Genomic DNA, 19546 nt, shown 5'->3' with positions numbered 1-19546 from the left:
ATATATATAGTGTGTGTGTGTGTGTGTGTGTGTGTGTGTGTGAGAGAGAGAGAGAGAGAGAGAGAGAGTCCATTGGATATGGACAGCTATTCAAGCTGGCAAACATGTCTGTGCTCTGGAGAGATGACTGAAATATAGAGCTGAGAGTAGTGCAAGCATTTGAATGCAACAGTGCAGTACACGAACAGGCAGTAATGTACAGTTCAACTACTGAAAACGGAAACCTATGGCAGAAGGCGAGCCATTAATACAACTTCTATATGGCACTTGGCAAGCCCAGTGTTAATTTTGTTACAAAACATATGCGCTCGCAGAAAATTGCACAGTCCATATCACACCTCTCAACTGCTAGGGACCATTTTTCACCCTAGACCCTTCCAATCAACTAAGAAAAAAGCTAACCTGGTATGTAGCTTGCATAACTTCCACACCTGTCCAGTCTAGGCTCAAAACTTTTGATCTGCATCCCTATGTTTCCTGATTTGTAATCCCAGGATTTTCAAGATTGTCTGCTCAGCACTTACAAGCCCCGGCCCCCCCCAAAAAAAAAAAAAACACCACAGCACCTCCTCCTAATGCTTGGATTGTGAAGCCAAAGCCAGAATTATCTTCTTTCTGGGTCCCTGCATCAAATGCAAGATTTGAGATCTGTTTATAGCTCCAATTCATTGTAGCACTACTGTAAAAACTGAGCAGTCACCAATCTGGTTAAACCCAGAATGTTCAAAATCTGACACAATTAAAGATTCAAGTGATCACAAGTCGATGCCTCTTAAAAATTGAAGTTTACAGATGCCAATGACAACCGATATCTGGACAATATATAGGATAATTCATTGATTATAATCTGCTTGCAAAGTTCATTGAAAGTCTTCTTCCTGATTATATTCTGCTTGTAAAGAATAAGAAGGCGATCCTTGAATGAAATTAGCACAGCCATCTGCTTACAATAAATGTCATACCTTCTTTCAAGCCTTGTGAAACTCTAATATTGCCAGGGGTATTCTGTTACTTTCAGTCTGTTCCAAGGTCGTAATCTGCTGGCGCCTAGCTACCCAGCCAACCCAAGTCAGGTCCGAGTGACGCGGCAAGGGTGATCATTGAGTTAACACCGAGAAGTTGAGGAGCGCGACCCCGAGCATCCAGGAAAATCCAACACAGAAAACGCCGTGGAGCCAATCCCTGGCAGCGGTTTTGCGGGTTCGGTTTTGCTGCTCTTAGTCAGTGTTGTGCCTCAAGCTGAGGCGAGAGAGCGTGAGAGCACACACCCTTTGTTGCAAGAGCACAGTTGCAGCTACAGCTCTTGTTGCCGGCTGCAGCCTATTTTATAATACCAGCATTGGGTTTGGTAACTCGGCTTGCTATTTGGTTTCTTGCAACGCTCATGTTTCCTTTGTGCATGCTCGTCTACCTGTCTTAATACGATTTCGCTCACGCAGCACAAACCATGTGATAGAACAGTCGACGTCTAACTCTTGCAACCGAGCACCAAGGAGGTTCTGCACACCAAGCATTCCCCAGACTGTAAAACCCGAGCGCTGCTTCTGGCCATGCACCTAGCACCTGCACGAGCACCAAACACTAGGTACACCTGTCACTGAGGGGTGAGGAGAAAAGACCGTCAACATTGGCGATCTGTTGGGGATAGACGTGCTGAAAGAACGAGTGCGGAATAAAGTGGAATGAGCATAGCAGTTGCTAGAAACGACATCGAGAGCAGCAATTGATGCAGCAACCAACAAGCTACAGCAATTGCATGGGATATATTATTTATCTCCGACTGTCCAAGGACTCTATCTGCGGTGTTTGAAGACCTATCCGACTACCAGTGTGTGGACAGAGGAGTCTTCCTAGGCAACCTAAAGGATTCTTCAAGCTTTGACCGATGTCTGACACACGGTAGGAAAGGCGCGGCTAGGGGAGAGGAGCACCTACGCTACCGAGGCGAAGGGAGTTGGAAAAATCTAGACATGGAAGCTGGAATGGAATCGGAACTAGCAATAGACGCTCAACGGCGACGAGTGGAGGTAGCCGAGGCCACTGAGCAGTAGAGAGCTCGAGAATGGAGCAGGCCTACCCACGCATCAGCAAGGCGGCTTCCGACTACTACTACAACACCAGGAGCGACTGAGCTTCATCCGAGACATCCAAAGGGGCTTGTCATGGGGAGTCCTTGAGGCGATGGCATGAAGATTCGGAACCAAGCCATAGATGGAATTTTTCAATCCGACCAGGTGCACTGAGGAGACTAGCACCGGTCGGTGGAAGGGGAGTCCATCTAGAAGATATATTGGAGTTTGAGCAAGCACCTGTGACTGTTGGGTGATGCAATGGCCAAGTATCAGCTCAAACACCCGGAGAGTTTCCGAATTGCCAAAACAGCTCGGCACTCGGGAGCAGTTTCCCTTATTTATGCATTGCTTTTGAGCACCTTGATGCGTTCCAACAATAATTTGCGCTCAGCCTTCGTATAAGCATCTTCTCCACAACAGTAGCATCTGATCTGTGCTGGTCTCTGGTTTTACCCTTTGTCACCGATTTTGCCTTTGCCTTTGCCTTGCTCGGACCACGGTGGGCATCCATGAGTTTGTTATCTTGTGTTACCTCGTGGACATCTGTAGTGCAGTTTTGTTGTACCAACACTTTTGAATCATCATGCCCAAACTGGGTACACCTGTTGTAGTGTCCGACTCACTCATACTCAAGTGTGGCCTGGCCGAGAACACTTGTTGCACCACTTTTCGTATGGACAAGGTTTACCTGGGTTTTGCCTTTGCATGTCCACTCTTCTCCAGGGCCACTGCTCGGTTCCGCAACTCTTCATACGTCTTAGTCAGATTGAGAATTTTTAGGGAACGCAGGTCTACTTGGGTGCAACCCATAATCAGCCAAGCATGAAGAGATTTGTCATTAACTAGTGTGCTCAATTGATTGATGAGGGCTCGCATTCATAAGATAAAATCTTGGATAGATTCACTCTTGTTTTGCTTAAATCCATCGAGCTTGGTATCGACATGCTCCTCTTTAATTTCTTGTCTAAACCTTCTAAGGAACGCCTCGGACATCTGATGCCAATCCATGAAGAAACCAATTGGAAATTGGTTGAACCATCATTGGGTTGTCTTTGCCAAAGTACAAGGGAAGTAATCATATACTCCTCCTTGGTCGTGGCACCATTACTATGATAAACTCGAAAGAAACATAGGGATCTTCTTCATCTGCACTTTTGAATTCCACTTTGATAGGTTGCAGCCTTCGTTTTGACGGGTGCCAGCTTGGGACTCTTTGGTTGTACTGGTACCATGTCGCCTAGGTCAAGATCCGGAGTCTTGGCCTTGGTTGCCCCAGTGCCCACTCTAGCCTCGGGACCAATAGGTATAAGAGTTTTGGGTCAAGGTCATCCTCTCTAGCCAAGGACAGCAGGGTCCGGCAAGTGTGGGAGTTTTTGGTCGGGCTGTCTCGTTCTAGCCTGGGTAGGGGCCAACTAGAGCTGGGTGTCCACTCAAAGACATCAATTGGAAGGAGTAGAAACAAGTGGCATCCAAGCTTGCCAAGGACGCACCTGTGGTGGAATTGGAACCCTCATTTGAGGAGCAAAACCTTCTTAAGGTACCAATTAACAAGTTGGGCTAGTATTTTGAGAGTGATGATACTAATGCAGTACTTCCCATCTCCTACCAAGACAAGAATGATACAAAAATCTTGGATGGAGTCGTCGGTGTAAGTATAGTCACTAAGTATTTCCGGGCCAAGTGGAGATGTCCTAAAATGGAAAGTACAATCCTTGTGGTCAAATTAGCTAATGGAGCTATAGCTCAACCGGTTGGAGTGCTAAGGGATATCAAGATCAAGACCTTTGGTATGTCCTACCAAGTGTGATTTGTGGTAATGGACTTACACTATAGTTGGATGGGTATTATATCATATTAGGAAGTCTTTTCATGCACACTGTAGGATTAGTCCATGATTGGAGCTCAAATAGAATATATTTATGTAAAGACGAGCAGGTCACCGGATCCACATTTGATCATACAATCGACCGCGCCAAGTGAATCTTCAACGAGCAAGTCCTAGGCTAAACCAAGTACCACCAAGTACCCGTCAAGCTCAAAGATAACCCAAACATGGGAAACCTTCTGTAATATAAAGATCAGCCTCACAATGGCTGAACTATTGAAGCAAGACCCGCATTGCCGATAATTCTTCCTCGCACCAACTTCGAGCCGACGAGAACCCACCCTAGGCCATAGATTCTCTCGTTACCACTCCCATGATTGACACACCCATAGTGGCTGGCGAGAGTTCCGATTATCACTATCAAACCATAGAAAGCAAAATGTACCGGGTGTGATCGTGGATGGTGACTCATGAGTTAATAGTATCTTAGAAGGCATGGCCAAGCAACTGAAACATTAAGATTTTGAAACCTTCTCCCTTCCGAGTGTGCATGGCAAACCAACGACAATCGATTGAGCCGCAAGGTATGCTCCAAGACGTCATTATCACTATCGAAGAAATATATTACACACTACGTTTAATTGTTATTTCTTTCAATATGAATGTCTATCCAATTTTATTGGGGAAAAAGTGCCAAGGTATTGCATGATTGGAATTTTGAGATTATGACAATCAAAACTGGGGATACCAAGGTGACAATCTCCACCAATCCAAGCAAGATATAGAGCAATTGCCAACCCAAGGACTTGGAAGTCAAAGATCAGTTTCCACAGGATGCTAAGTCTCAGCAGTGGAAATGCAAATCTTACCTATAGGAGGGATCGACACATTCCACCTAGTTGGCGACATTAAGCACAAGATGAATGATGAAAAGATGGCCGTGCAACAGAATCTATATCCAGGTCACTTCACTAAAGACGTGACTGGTGAACCAGAACTAGCTCAGCCCAAGATCACCATAACTTTTGCCAAGATCGCAGCGCCTTTATGTGAGACGACTAAGAAGGGTACCAAATTCCAATGGACCAAGGAATTCTCTACAGCGTTTCATGAATTGAAGAAATAAGAAATCGAGACACGATTCTTCGACAACCCAGGTGGGATGTGACTTTTCATGTCCATGTGGATGCATCAGGCTATCCAATTGGCATTATTTTGGCACAACCAATGGCAGACTGGACTACCGGTCTACTATACCAGTTGGTTGATGATGCCACCCTAGTGCAATTACAGCACTACCAAGCGTGAAGCCCTCGGAGTCGTCTACAATGTCCAAAAATTTAGACACTATTTGCTTGGCAAGCCATTCATCTTTTATGTGGATCACCAAGCTTTACTATATTTAATCAACAAAACAATTATTCAAGACATTTGGATGGTGTTGCTACATGAGTTCAAAGCCACATGTAGCTATGGTTGAAATAGAAATGAGGTTCTTGCGAATACCTGGAACATAAAGCACATTCTCTAGAGTGACAACACCACCAGAGACAGAAGTAAGAGCAACTTGCCCAATACCTTTCACAGTAAATGACGCATTATTGGCACATGTGGCACTGCCCCCCTGAGATGTATGCTCTAATGAGCTGAATGACTTCCTGCAGGAAGTGATGTGCTTGCTAGCACCCCTATCAAAGAACCAGGCATCATGAACATCTGAAACTGCCATGCACACATAATGAATATTAGGATTATATTGACATGTAACCAAGAAAGCCCAATGCTGGTCTTGAGAAAAATTAGCTGATTCATGTCGATCTTCTGCACTAGAAGAACTAGATACTGCAAGACCAGACTCTTTCTTCTTCTTTTCAGATGCAATCCGCTTTCTGCGTTCAGAAATATCATGCCCAGGTTTCTTGCAATAGTTACATCTCTCCGCTTTCTGCATTCAGAAATATCATGCCCAGGTTTCCTGCAATAGTTACATCTCTTCTTATTTTTGTTATCCCTCGAAGAAGAGGCACCACGAGAATGACCAGCATGTGAAGGAGAGGGTTTACCAGCTGAAACCTTGCCCTTACCTTTGTTTTTATGCTGGGCAGCAAAGCCTTGATCACTTGATCACTAGCCATAGAAGCATTGCGATTTGCACAACTTTGCTCCTCCTGAAGAAGAAGAAGAGCAACCAGCTGGTCAAATGAGTGATGGTTGGCATTGCCACCTGCAACCAACCTCAATGTAGTAGCAAAGCCTTGATGAGAATCAAGCAACCCATCAAGAGTATTAGAAACAAGCTGAGAATCATGAATAATCTCATCAATGTTGGCCAATTGCTCTTTCAAATCCTTCACATTAGTGAGATAGGCATCCATGTTACCACCCTCTTCAAGCTTCAAGTCTTTCAACTGCTTGCGGAGATAGGCAACCCTCGCCTCATTCTGCGCCTGATACAAAGATGCAAGCTAATCCCATGCTTGCTTAGCTGTCTTGCAAGACCCGTTTCATTGAAAGAGCAAATGTGCTTTGGCATCACGACCATCCCATTGAATTTGCTCCCGTGTAGAAGGAAAAGTACTTGTAAAAGTAGCTGCAGGTTTTCTGAAAGTAGCATTAGAACCATCACCTGAAGATCCATCAAGGCATGTGCTGAGGGATAATAACCTGTTTCATTGAAAAAGCAATCAAGGCATGTGCTTTGGCATCACGACCATCCCACTGAATTTGCTCCTGTGTAGGAGGCAAAGTACCTATAAAAGTAGCTGCAGGTGTTCTGAAAGTAGCATTAGAACCATCACCTAAAGTAGAACTAGAGGCAATAGGTGCAGCACCAGAAGCAACATTACGTGTAGGCCTAGCCTCAGAACCTGAAACAATATGCCATAGCTTCTTGGCAACCAAAACATGTCCCATCATGTATGACCACATGGAATAATTGGTGCCATCTAGCTTGTCATCAGCCCCAAGCATCCCAAACAAATCATTGTTGCTACTAGTCATGGTGCTGAAATTCAAGACAAATGCACCAACTAGCAAAGCAAATGAGAGGAAGGCAACCACTCAAAATGAAGTGACAAATTTTGCTCAAGCTTCAAAGCTTAATCCTGCAAGAGACTCTGCTGTCCCAAGGTGTACCTATTGCAAGAAAAATCCCCAAAAGACAACACGAGGCCTTCCAAGGCAACACGGGGCCTTTCCAAAATGCAAATGAAGCAAAAATTGGAAAGAACCAATTCTACACTTACCCAATGATGTAGCCCGAAAGGACAGCAGTGAAAAGCTCTAAATGCGAGCAGAGAGATTCACCTTTAAAGGAGAGGTAAAAATGAGAGCAAATGGCAATGAGAAATGCCAATAGAGGGCTGGAAATGAGAATTATAGCAAGAGAAAGTGCTCCCACGAGGAGGAGAGCACTTGGAAATGAGAGAAGAGTGATCCAATGGAGGGGTACTCGCAGCTCGAGACAAAGGGAAGCCAAAAGAGAAGGAATGGGCTCAAAGAGAGACCTCCGGATCGCTTCAAATATCTCCAAAGCCTTCAAACTCCGATATGCAGCATGAGAAAGCTCCAAAACACTTGCACAATTCACGAGGCAGTTCCAAATTGCTGGAAAGACTTCAAAATGGCTGACACAAATCCTGAGGTAGACCCCGTACAGCAATAAATGCTGGCACAGCAGTTCCGAACAGTAATTATGAGCCCGTATGACAGCTGTACTGCATTAAATGCAGCCCTGACAGGTCCGTACAGCTGCAGGACAGCAATAAATGCAGGTGAATTTCGTCTATACGACTGTACGGAATCCATACAACAGGCCCGTTTTCACACGTTCGAATCCGTACTACAAGAAAACAGGTCGAGAAAGGTGTGACTGCGTCGAAATGCAGTAATTGGATGAGAAAACAGCCGAAATGCACAGCTGGAGCACTAAAAACTCGATTTCCGACGATGGAACTCCTCCAAATGGCCTCGAATCACTCCAGCTTGCTGCAAATGCCTTAAAAATGAGTTGTCCAGCAGGAATGAGGGCTCAAGAGACTGCCAAACAGCTAGGAAAAGCTGTCAATGGCTGAGGGAATGGATTCCCGACCTGCTTTGATACCACTGTTGGCTATGGCAAGCAATGGAAGCTCAAAAATGGAGGTGAGAAGGAGAAAAACGAGATGTTGTAATGAATTGCTGCAAAACTGAGTGTGGAGGCTCAAGAGAGAGCCAACATAACAAAACCCTAGGGCTAAATGTCCTAACTAGACTAAGTGTCCTAATTGACCTAGGTGGTACATGTACTAACTGTACCAATAGTCCTAACTAGGCCTACAAGGCACATACCAAGGAATAAGTGGCACCTATTGTTAAAGTGTTGCACTTATTTAAGGGAAACTGTTTGAGACAACAAAATAAGGTCCCTTGACATCCCCAATCTCATCTCCCTTGCTTTCAACCTTGCCCTCCCTGCCCACCACCCCATTTCCGAACCCCCCCCCCCCCCCCCCCCCGCTTTTTCATCCGAGACAGTCCAAGGAATTCATCTTCATCAAGCTATAGCAAGTTTTAGGGAGATGTTTCTCCAAGTCTAGAACAATTTTCGCATTGGCAATCTCCACACAATGCACAAAATATCTTGGCTTTTGGTAATAGGGGCATTGATGCATGTCCTTCAGATCTTGCTAAGATTGCAAAGCAAGATATAAGAGAAAGTGCAAAACACTACAGTGGGCCTTGTACAACAACTATTGCCTTGCAAGAAGAGGATTTGTTGGGTCCTGACACTATCAACCTTGATGTTATGTACATTAATTCCAATAAAAACTAGTATGGGTTAGGATGCTCGCTTAGTAGCTCCACCCTTTTGCTCATTGTATCAAGTTTTTCTTCAATCTCATAGACCCATCGGTCTTTAGCATACTTTAATAATCTCTTTTTCTTTCTTTCTCATGCAAGGAAGAAGGCTAGGCAAGAGGGCACTACATATGCTACATCCTCACCATCACGCACTACAATGCCTACTCAAAACGAAGCAAGGGATTTTACCGGGTACATTTCCCACACAATCTTGGCAGAAAGACCGACAGCATATGGCAGATATTGAAATTGGGAGGATTGTGCTTGAATGCAATTTTTATTTCAACCACAATGGAAGAGAATGATTAAGGTGTGGCAGCTGTGGGACCTACACATGCACGGACGGAAGCGACCTATAGTGCAATGCGGACATCTCTCCTTGAGGATGAGATAGCAAGGATTAATAGAGCTCGTGATCCTATCAAGCAGGTGTGGAAGAAATTTGGTTGAAACATTCTCTATGATGGATGAAGTGATGTCAAGCAGAGAGGCATCATTAATATACCTTTGTACGACTAGAATATATCCAATCATACAAATTTAAACAATTTTTGTTGTTCTAAAGTCCAAAAATCTATACAAAAAATAAAAGAGAAAACGACAAGAGAAGAAAAAAGAGGTAACAATTTTTTTTTGAAAAACAAAAGGAAGACATACTTAGCAAGCAAAGCAACACTTATGTCGTCATCAGTGCCCAAGCATAAGCAGCTATACTGAGTTTCTAAAGACCCGCGGAGTCTCTTGGTATTCTCATGCCTTGGTACCTATATCTTAAAAGCTGTTGATATAGGTCGAGGAGCTGCTTCCACTACAGGTGAATTTTTAGCACACCCAAGTGGCTATCATTGAGATAGGACCTCAACATGTGGTCAGGACAGCAGACTTTAAGCCTCTCTTTCAAGGAGGACAAGGGCTGCTTGAATAGGGACAGGGGAAGCAAACTTTGTTGATTCATCTGGGATGAATTCACTGTATGATACAAAAGAAACAAGCAGTTTTGAGGATGCTCAAGACAATCAACATGGGATAAGGGCCATGCACGTAGAATTGGATTCTATCATGAAGAACAATATATGGGATCTGGTGGATTTGCCCATAGGGAAAAGAGCTATTGGGACAAAGAGGGTGTACAAGATTAAAAGAAGATCCGATGGTGCCATTTCCTACCTAACAAGGCAAGGTCGGTTGCTGAGGGCTATTCTCAGCAAAAGTGATTCCCGTATCACCACCATCACCTTTGTTGTTTCAGTGGCTGCTCATTTTGGTGGGAAAGTACATCAGTGGATATGAAAACAGCCTTTCTCAATGGGGACTTGTAGAAGAAGCGTATATGAGTCAACCTGTTCGTTTTCAGATGCTTGGTCAAGTACATAAAGTATGCAGGCTTCACAAGGCACTTCATGGACTGAGACAAGCCCCGTAGGCTTGGTGTGAGAAGATTCATACAATTTTGCACCAATCAGGGTCTACACAATAGTCCAACTGAGGATACCTTTCATGTCAAGAAAGATCATCATCTTGTATGTGGATGATATGCAGCTCACATGCACAGATGAAGAGAAAATTGCAGAATTCAAGAAGCATCTTAAAGGTTGATTTGAGATGAATGATTTGGTTTTATTACACTATTATTTGGGTATTTCAGTTTATGCAAATAGATGAAGCCTTGTGCTGAAACAGTCAAAATACATTCAGGGACTCTTGCAAAGGTTCGATTTCAGGACTACAAAGCCTATGTGAACTCCCATGGAGCCAACGTTGAGGCTGTCCATGCATGACGTAGGTAAACCTTTCGATGCTGTTGTATACAGTCAGGCTGTAGGATGCCTTTGAATTTATTTCTGCAATACCTATCTAGATATTCAGATCAGTGTATCCCAGTTGAGTAGGTATATGCACAGCCCAAAGACACAGCATTGGTGCACTGTAAAGCGTGTTTTCAGATATTTGCAGAGTACTCAGTCTCTTAGTCTGTTGTATGCAGGGATTGACTCTGACTTGCATGCTTTGAATGATTCAGATTGGGTCGACACTAGACATTCCACCAATGGAGATTGATGGCAGATCTTCGTGGTGGTTTGCAGCCATCTACTCCTATACTCAGGGACAGTGCACATACAAAACCCATTGAGATCTATTATCATTGTTTTAGAGAGCTACATGCAATTGATCTATTCTCCTACACAGCAGAACGTTGCAAATCTTATCACTTGAGCTGAGCTCCTTGTTTTTTAGCTCTCTCCATCTCCAAACTTTCACAGGTACAGCAGTAGGTACAGCAAGTACACAGTATGCATCAATGTGCAGCACCAGCAACAGCCAGTCTGGCTGTAGGGCAGGTACAGGTGTCATACAGCAGCAGCAATCATGATCTAGGACTGGCAGAGGACCTGCAACATAGGTGCCTCGTAAGCAGAGCATTATATAGGCAAGAGGGACCGTCTGGGTCGGCTGTCTGCCACAGACCCGGTCGGCAGACCCACAAACCTGATTGGCAGTTCTGTGGGCCATTGGTTGGCTGTAGACAAAGTTGGCTGACAGACTGGTAAGCCAGTCTGTCAGATTTGGCTGGCTGGTCTGTAAGGGCCAGTCAGCTAGTTTGCTGGGGGGGTTTTCCCCTATAAATAGGGCCCCTTATGTAGGGATCCAGATATCCTTGGAGCCTCACCTGCAGGTCACTATTCTGAGTGAGTAGCGAAAGGACAACCATGGATCTGCTTCACCATTACTTGCAGGGCAGAAGTCCAGCACATCTAGGTGCAGACCTACTCACAGTAAGAGAGCATAAGGGTGCAGCAAAGAGAGCTTTGTCTGCAGTACAACTTCGGAGCAAAGCTTTTGCTTGAGCAGCTACTGAAGCCTACCACAGAGACATGTGGCAGAGAGGAAGAGTTTCCTACAGAAACTGCAGCAAAAAAGAGCCGCGTTTTGGTACTTTACCTCAGAGATGGGTTCTAGAGGCATTGGTATATATTCGGGCAAGTTTTTGTACTTAAGATTCACCTATATATATCTTTCTGTTTTGGCTATACATCTGAGTACTCTTTTATCTGGATTGCCCTCTTACCTTTAAGTAAAGCACTGTGTTTCGCATAAGTATCTTGTAATCTCAGGGTGAATCTTCTGCTGCGGAGTAGTGTTGGCCTTAAGCAAGCAACCTACCTCTACTTTTCTAACAATGTATACAGCCTGTATTAATGTCCATGCTTTACTCCTATGGCAATGACGTTCATATTGTTTTGCTGCTCACGTAGGAACCTGTGTATGCGTGTAGATTTTTTCTGATGTGCTATGCTGATATGCCACTCTCAGGAAGACATGCATTTTCATGTGGATTTCATAATTTCCTGTCCTCCCATTTTTTTGGAAAACATTTTGAATGATGTTGATTCATGTAGCATTATTGAAATACCAGTTTGAACTTATCTCCCCTCTTCTAAGCTCCTTTAAAACAATAAATAAGAATCTAGTAACTTGCTCTGCATGTTTGTCAGTACGTATCACTCAAGAAAGCTATAAATATATCCAACCTTGCAGACCTTCTGTGACAAGGAAAAAAACAACCACCATGTGCCGATACAATCAAACAATGTTCGCAGATCGTAGTATTGATTTATGCAGAATCAGCATATTTGCATTGAGGGTAACAGATGACAGCCAAAAAAAATGATATGATATGAAATGTATGAGCTAATCAAAAGTGTCAAAGACACAGACAATGCACACAAAGCTGACCAGTGACTGTATATACCATGGGAATTCCTAGCTCCTTCAAATCATCATCCTTCATCAGTTGGAGAACAGCCATATCAATCTGCAACACAATGAAATCTAGGTTTACTTAACCAAATCTGCAACTCGTGAAATCCACAGCCCAAATAGGCCACAAAAATACAGCATCCTCTTGATGGTAGTAAAAAATTATGCTCAAAAGTACAGGAGCTTCCGACCGTGCATGAATGTAAGATGGGCACATAAGAAGAATCCTGGGATTGGGAGAAAGGGAGATTAAGAGTCGAACTCTTATGGAAAATAAAGTAAGAAATAGAGTTTTTTTAAGGCTGGTTCAAATAGATGGAGCTTACTTCATACTTATAAGTCCATATATGCCTCAATTACTATTTACATACATCATCATTTCAACAGCAAAAGAACAATGTAAGTCCATATATGCCTTAATTACTATTTACATACATCATCATTTCAACTATTTACATACATCATCATATAATAACCCACAATGTTGAAAAGTACCAATCCATCATGCCTAGCAGATACATACATATAAAGGCCTTCCTTTTCCAGCTTCAGGGGTGAAAAGAAGTAGCATAATCTTTATAGCTACATTGGGACTATGCACCTAACTAAGATTTTTCTCTCAAAGATTTGGAAGTCAAGGGAGCACTCATTCACAATAAATGGCAAGCATCTTCAGGGGCTATTCTATCAGTTTTCCGCTGTGCGTACCCTCTATTGGTCGATTTCTAACATGGTATCAGAGCCCAAATAGGAGGCTCAAAAGTGTGGGAGCTTGAAGGCAAGGACCTTGCTGAAGGAACGACCTTGATTCAAGACTCTTGGGGATCGACTTCCATGACTAGAGGATTGCGCTCTTGCGAGAAGGAGGGTGAGTCAAGTTCAATAGGGTGTGTAAAGAGTTATTATCTACAAACGGTGGTGTTTGCTTTTCAATTTTGCTGTGTGGTATAGCAACGGAGATGTCGATTTCAGAAGCAAAAGCCTCTTCAGCCACTGCTCTTCCTTCCTCCTCCTCCAATCAAGTTCCTTCTTTCACCATCCCTAACTTTGGAGAGTCCGGGAAACCGAATTGGACCAACAATCATATCTGGTAGGTGAAAATACGAAGTCATTTAGTGGCTCAAAAACTGTGAAAGCTGACAACGCGAGCGGAGGCGCAGCTGGAGGATGTGTTGGACAAACAAGGCGAGGATACTTGTACCGGTAGATAGTGATGAGCTCGAGGCTTGGGAGGTTAGAGATGCCCATGCCCTGGCCTTGATCATTGGAACAACAGCGGACTCGGTCATTCCTCATATCCACATGACTGACACATCAGTAGAGGCATGGACCATTATGAAGGATCTGTATGAGATAGATAATACATCTCGGACCTTGACTCTTCAGCATCAACTCTACAACATGGATATAAATGAGGGAGGTTCGGTTCATGACCACTTGACGAAGGTCAAGGTGGTGAGGGATCAACTAGCATCCGCTGGTTAGAAGGTAGACTCAAGCCAGTTAGCCTTGATGGTACTTGGGATGCTACCATGGAGTTTCAAGAGCTTTGTTACGACTGTGACAACAGAACAAAGGACCAAACCTCTGACTTTTGAGTTGGGTTCGTTACTGCTACAAGAGGAGGCTCGGGAGAAGCTCTATAACAAAGACGACGACGACAAGGCGTTGCTGGCAAAGGACAAAGCTGGCGAAGCACAAGGAAATCCTAGCGGTGGCAAGCCCAAGAAGTATGATTCTAGAGATGAAGATGACACTTCCAGTAAGCAAAAGAAGAAGTGCTTCTATTGTGACGAGCAAGGCCATTTTACGAAGGATTGTCGAAGGAAGAAGGCAGATCAAAAGAACAAGGAGTCCGACTCATATTCAAATGGTGAGACAAAAGCTAACGTGGTAATCGAAGAACTGTTCTTGGTGACATCTCCATGTGTTACTGAGGTCAGATATGCAGACCTTCAAGTCACAGTGAAGATGTCTGATCTTGGTGACATCTCCATGTGTTACTGAGGTCAGATATGCAGACCTAGACGTCACAGTGAAGATGTCTAATCATAGTTGCATCCGTATGCGTACGGACGTTTTTTCCGTATGCGTTCCGTACGGCCGTACGTATGGATGTCCATACGGCTTTCCGTACAAGGTTTTTTTCTTTCTTTCTTTCTTTCTTTTTTTCTTTTTTTTCTTTTTTTCTTTCTTTTTTTCAAGGTTTTGTTTTTTGGGCGTGGTTTGGTTTTTTTGTTGTGTGTGTGGGAGGGGGGCCTGGGGGGGGTTGTTTTGTTTGGGAGGGGGGATCAATTTTGTGCCTAGCCAAAACCTTGGAAAACACATTTTTAGCACTATTCTAATCCGTACGTTGCTAATCCGTACTCCGTACACTATTGGCCAACTTTGGCTATGGTTGGCCTCAAGAATGGTCTCAAGGAGGAGAAGGATGAGGAGGAGGAGGATGGCACTGATGTGGATGATGATGAGGATGAGGATGAGGATGAGGATGAGCAAGAGAATGAGGATGAGGATGAGGATGAGGATGAGGATGAGGATGAGGATGCAGGCTGCAACTTGAGGCTTGAGCCTCATCGGTTGTGAATCGTGATGCATTTCAATTTTCGGCTTTATTTCCGAGCTGTGGCAGCCTTTTCTTCCATGATGTTTTGCCTTTGATGTTTTGGTGTAGTACCTGTTGGGGTAAAGGCACATTGCCAACCCTTCATTAAAGATAGGACACCTATGACTGTCTTAAGACAGTCATAGGGTAAAACCTAATCCTAATAAAACTAAAGAGTTTGTGGTGTGGCTCATCACTTCACACCCGCACATTGGAGTCTTCTCCCTCTCTCACTCTCTCTCTCTTGCTCTTCTTCCCCCTTCATGCCCTTCAACTGGTATCAGAGCCACCTTTCCCTTCTACCCTTGACCCTTGACCAGCCACCTTACCCCTCAACCTCTACCTAGCCAGCGCCGTACGGACGTACGTCGTCCGTACAGCCGTACGGACGAACTTTGAGCGACGACTCGCATCGCGGGCGCGGGATACGAGCGTGGGCACGTGTCGGATCTGGGCGCAGAGGGCGGCAGCTCGTCGAGCAACCAGGGCGGCGGCACATTGCGCAGGTCAGGGCGGCGCAGCAGCGCGCCACTTTGCAAGGGAGCAGCGCATCGGCGCATCGCGCAGGAGCAGCCGCAGGCTCCCTTCGCGCGCCGTACATCCGTATGCTTGGCCGTACGTCCGTACATCCGTACGGACGGCCCTGTGCCGTACAGTACAGATTACCGTACTGTACGTTGACAGGTCCTTCAGCAGGGAGCTGCTTTCGATTTTTTGCAGCAGGGAGGTTTTTTTTTTTTGATCTGTGTCAGAGGAAACTTCTCTCCTTGGATCTGGCTTTTGCACAGGTACAGCAAGTCCGAAAGTACAACAGGTACTTTTTTTGTTTGGGGAAAGAGCACTCTGCTCTTCATTCCTCTTGATTAAGGATCATTTTTCAGTTCACAGAACTGTGTTTTTCTTGAAAGTACAGCAAGTACCTTCATTTACCTCGTGCTTGAGGAAAAGAGAACCACAGTATGTGGTTGATTGCACAGTTATTTTGTTCTGGGAAGGTAATGCCTTGATTTTGCAAGAGGACATATGCTTTTACTGGGTTTGAATCTCAGTTTACAGGTGAGCAGATCATAGGGCTTTTGCCTGGCAGTTGATGCTTTGTATGCCTTGAGGCAGTGTGGTGCCAGAGAGCACACATTTGTCTTGATTTCCGCAGTGTCGAGGTGACATTTTCTTGCAGGTCACATTTCTTGTGCAACACTCAGAGAACCTCAGTTGAGCCACGCTTGGCCAGGGCGCATCGAGTTTACTCGGTCCCTAACTGTCCATCGTTGACAGTGCTCAAAAGGTTCCTCATTGAGTGTTTGTACGTTGGGATCTGTGTATGTCATTTCTACACAGGGCAGTATATGCATTACACTGTTGGATGATTTTGTCAGAGAGACTTTCATATTGCATACTACCTCAGTGTTGAGGTGTTTTTCACTTGGTTCAGGTGTCAGATCAAGAGGCTTTTGCCCAGATTTTGTTTGATAGCACTTGGGTCACCGACAGAGATCTTCAGATGCATTTTATCCCCTTGGCAGAAGGGTGATTGCTTGGGATTTATCCCATTTACTGTTGCAGGTTTTGTGACAGGCTGAAGTGTCATTTTTTTTTGGGAGTTTACCAAGTGGTTTATGCATATTAACTCAGTGCAATACCTCATCTGAGGTGGGAGAAGTGATCAGTACAGTCAGTACAGCAGTGTTTACAGCAGTGTTTGTGCCTTGTCAGCTGATTATGCACTGTTAAGCACTTGTTGAGCAGCTGCAGCAGTCTGAAATTACTGTTTTTATGCCTCTTTGAGCACAGTACAGTGTGTCAGAAGGTACAGTTTTTTGCAGGGACATTTACTGTTTTGCTGCAGATTTTCCTGACAGTAAAAAACAGCACTATTGTGAGTGCTCCTGGCTCTTAATAGAGCAGGTTTTTTCTGAGAAATCAGAATTTTTATTCAGTCTTTTTACTTCCAGTAATCAGATACTTTCCTTATCTGATATGGCATCAGGGGGAAGTGATTCTTCAATTCTGAACATAAAGAAACTGGAAGGAGCACACGATTATGCATTATGGGCAGAACAGTGCTTGAATGTACTTCTATTAAAGAAGATTTCTAAGCCCATAAGGGTGAAGGGTGTCAAGCCATCTGACATGGCAGCTGATGACTGGGAAGAGCTTGATTTGTCCGCAAGGGCAGCTATCATGCTCACTATTTCTGACACTCTTGTGTTCAATGTTCAGGCTGAAAAGACCTCTTATGGTTTATGGCAAAGGCTAGAAGAATTGTATGCCCAAAAGAGCTCAGCCAGTAAGGTTTATTGGTTGAAGAAGCTGGTTGATCTTCGCATGAAGGAAGGTACAGCTATGACCTCACACTTGAGTGAGTTCAATGCCATCTTTACACAGCTGATTGCACAGGGATTGAATCTTGATGAGGAGTTCAAGGCTACTTTCTTGCTGTGTACCCTCCCTGAGAGTTGGGACACTTTCAAGACCACCCTGTCAAATTCGAATGTCACTCTTATTTATGCTGATGTAGAGAGCTCTCTTCTTATGGAGGAGATGAGCAGGAAGAATAATGCGAGCAGCAAGTCTTCAAATGCCTTGCAGGTACAGGAAAGAGGCAGAACTCAGCAGAAGGGGAGATCTGCTAGTAAGTCCAAATCCCGAAGTCAGTCCCGTGGTAAAAAGGATATTGAATGCTTTTATTGTGGCAAGAAGGGACATGTGAAGTCTAAGTGCTTCAAGTTCATACGGGATCAGAAAGCCAAGAAGGCTGAAACAAAGGATGCAGGAAATGCAAGCAAAGGCAAAGGCAAGGCCAAGGCAGATGACTTGGATGCAGTGAATGTTGCAGCAGAGGACAGTGACAGTGACATACATGATGTTTTATGCTCTTCTGCTGTAATAGCACATGCCTTGGTTATTGATGGTCATGACATGCACACCTGGCTCTTGGATTCAGGTGCTTCTTTTCATGTTACTCCTCATAGGGAGTGGTTTACTTCCTACACAGGTACTCATGGAGTTGTTCATCTTGGGAACAACTATGCATGTCAGATTGCAGGGATTGGCAGTATACAGATAGTATTTCCTGATGGACGCATATTCATGCTTGATGGTGTCCGCCATGTGCCGCAAATCAAGAAAAATCTGATTAGCACTGGCTTATTGGATGACAGTGGTTACCACACCACATTTGGGGATTCTAAATGGGTGATTACTGATGGCCAGGCTGTAGTGGCTGAGGGTTTTAAGAGTGATACCTTGTACCCTCTTTATGTTTCCAGTGTGGGTAATCATGTTGTTGCCATAACCGAGCTGCCAAAGGTTTCATTGTGGCATAGCCGGTTGGGACACATGTCTGTTAAAGGAATGCAAGAACTGTCATGTTTGGGTTATCTGCCGTCTCTTTCTTTTTCAGATTTGCCTATTTGTGATCATTGCATATTTGGCAAGCATTCTGTGACTCCTCATAAGAGGAGAACTCCCCAGAATAGAGCACCGCTTGATCTAGTGCACACTGATTTGTGTGAGATGCCACAGTTATCACTAGGGGGTGCAAAATATTTTATTACTTTCATTGATGATGCCACACGCAAAGTGTGGGTCTATTTCTTGAAGCATAAGGGCGATGCCTTAGATGCTTTCAAGAAGTTTGTCGCTCAGGTTGAGAATCGGACAGGTCGCAGGCTGAAATGCCTCAGATCCGATAATGGAGGTGAGTATGTGTCACATGCTTTTGTGCAGTTTTGCCAAGCTAAGGGCATCAAACAGGAACTCACAGCTCCTCATAATGCATCTCAAAATGGTGCAAGTGAGCGGATGAATCGAACTATTCAGGAGAAGGTTCGATGTATGTTGTCTTATGCTGCATTACCCCATGGCTTTTGGGCAGAAGCCGTGCAAACAGCAGTTCACATTATTAACAGGTCGCCAAACAAGGCTTTGGAGTTGAAAGTGCCAGAGGAAGTGTGGTCTGGCAAGCCACCTTCATATAAGCACTTACGTGTATTTGGCTGCGAGTGCTTTGCTCATGTACGCAAAGAACTGCGCACCAAACTGGATCCAAAGTCTATCAGATGCATCTTTATGGGTTATGGTGACGAAGGTGAAATGGGGTACAGGTTATGGGATCCCGTTAAACGGAAGATTATACGCAGCAATGATGTCATCTTTAAAGAGGATAGTGTACACAAGGAACCCGTGCAACCTGTGGAATACAGGAGGGTTATTTATGATGATGTTGGACAGCAAAGAATGCCCATTTATATGCAGCAGCAGCCTGCTGCAGATAACCCTGTTCAAGAGGGTATACAGGCTGAAAATCAGCCAGATAATTTTGCCAATGATGCACCACTGGATATGCCAGCAGATGAGGCTGTAGAACAGCCAGATATGGTGGTACAGCCACCCGTCATGCATGAAGAACAGGCTGGACAGCAGCCTAATCCGGAACATTTT

The 19546-nt window shown here is 44.4% G+C and overlaps 1 protein-coding gene across 3 annotated transcripts in view; it reads right to left on the bottom strand.

The window, feature by feature from the left end:
• Positions 1-553: 553 nt before the first annotated feature.
• LOC147890068 (uncharacterized) overlaps positions 554-19546 on the bottom strand; it is a 51747-nt gene continuing 32754 nt past the window's right edge. For all 3 annotated transcript variants that reach the window (XM_087390591.1, XM_087390592.1, XM_087390593.1), the window contains exons 6-7: positions 12491-12553; positions 554-623 (exon numbers count right to left, since the gene is read on the bottom strand). In XM_087390591.1, the coding sequence (XP_087246717.1) occupies positions 573-623; positions 12491-12553 (114 nt within the window). In that variant the 3' untranslated portion in view covers positions 554-572. The remainder of the gene's footprint in view (positions 624-12490; positions 12554-19546) is intronic.

The sequence above is a fragment of the Dipteris shenzhenensis genome, chromosome 19 (genome assembly GCF_047967505.1).
Source record: "Dipteris shenzhenensis isolate YYH24624 ecotype China chromosome 19, Dip_SZ_1.0, whole genome shotgun sequence".
NCBI lineage: Eukaryota > Viridiplantae > Streptophyta > Polypodiopsida > Gleicheniales > Dipteridaceae > Dipteris > Dipteris shenzhenensis.
The sequence above is the reverse complement of the archived record's forward strand: the minus strand, read 5'-3'. Positions and strand labels throughout refer to the sequence as shown.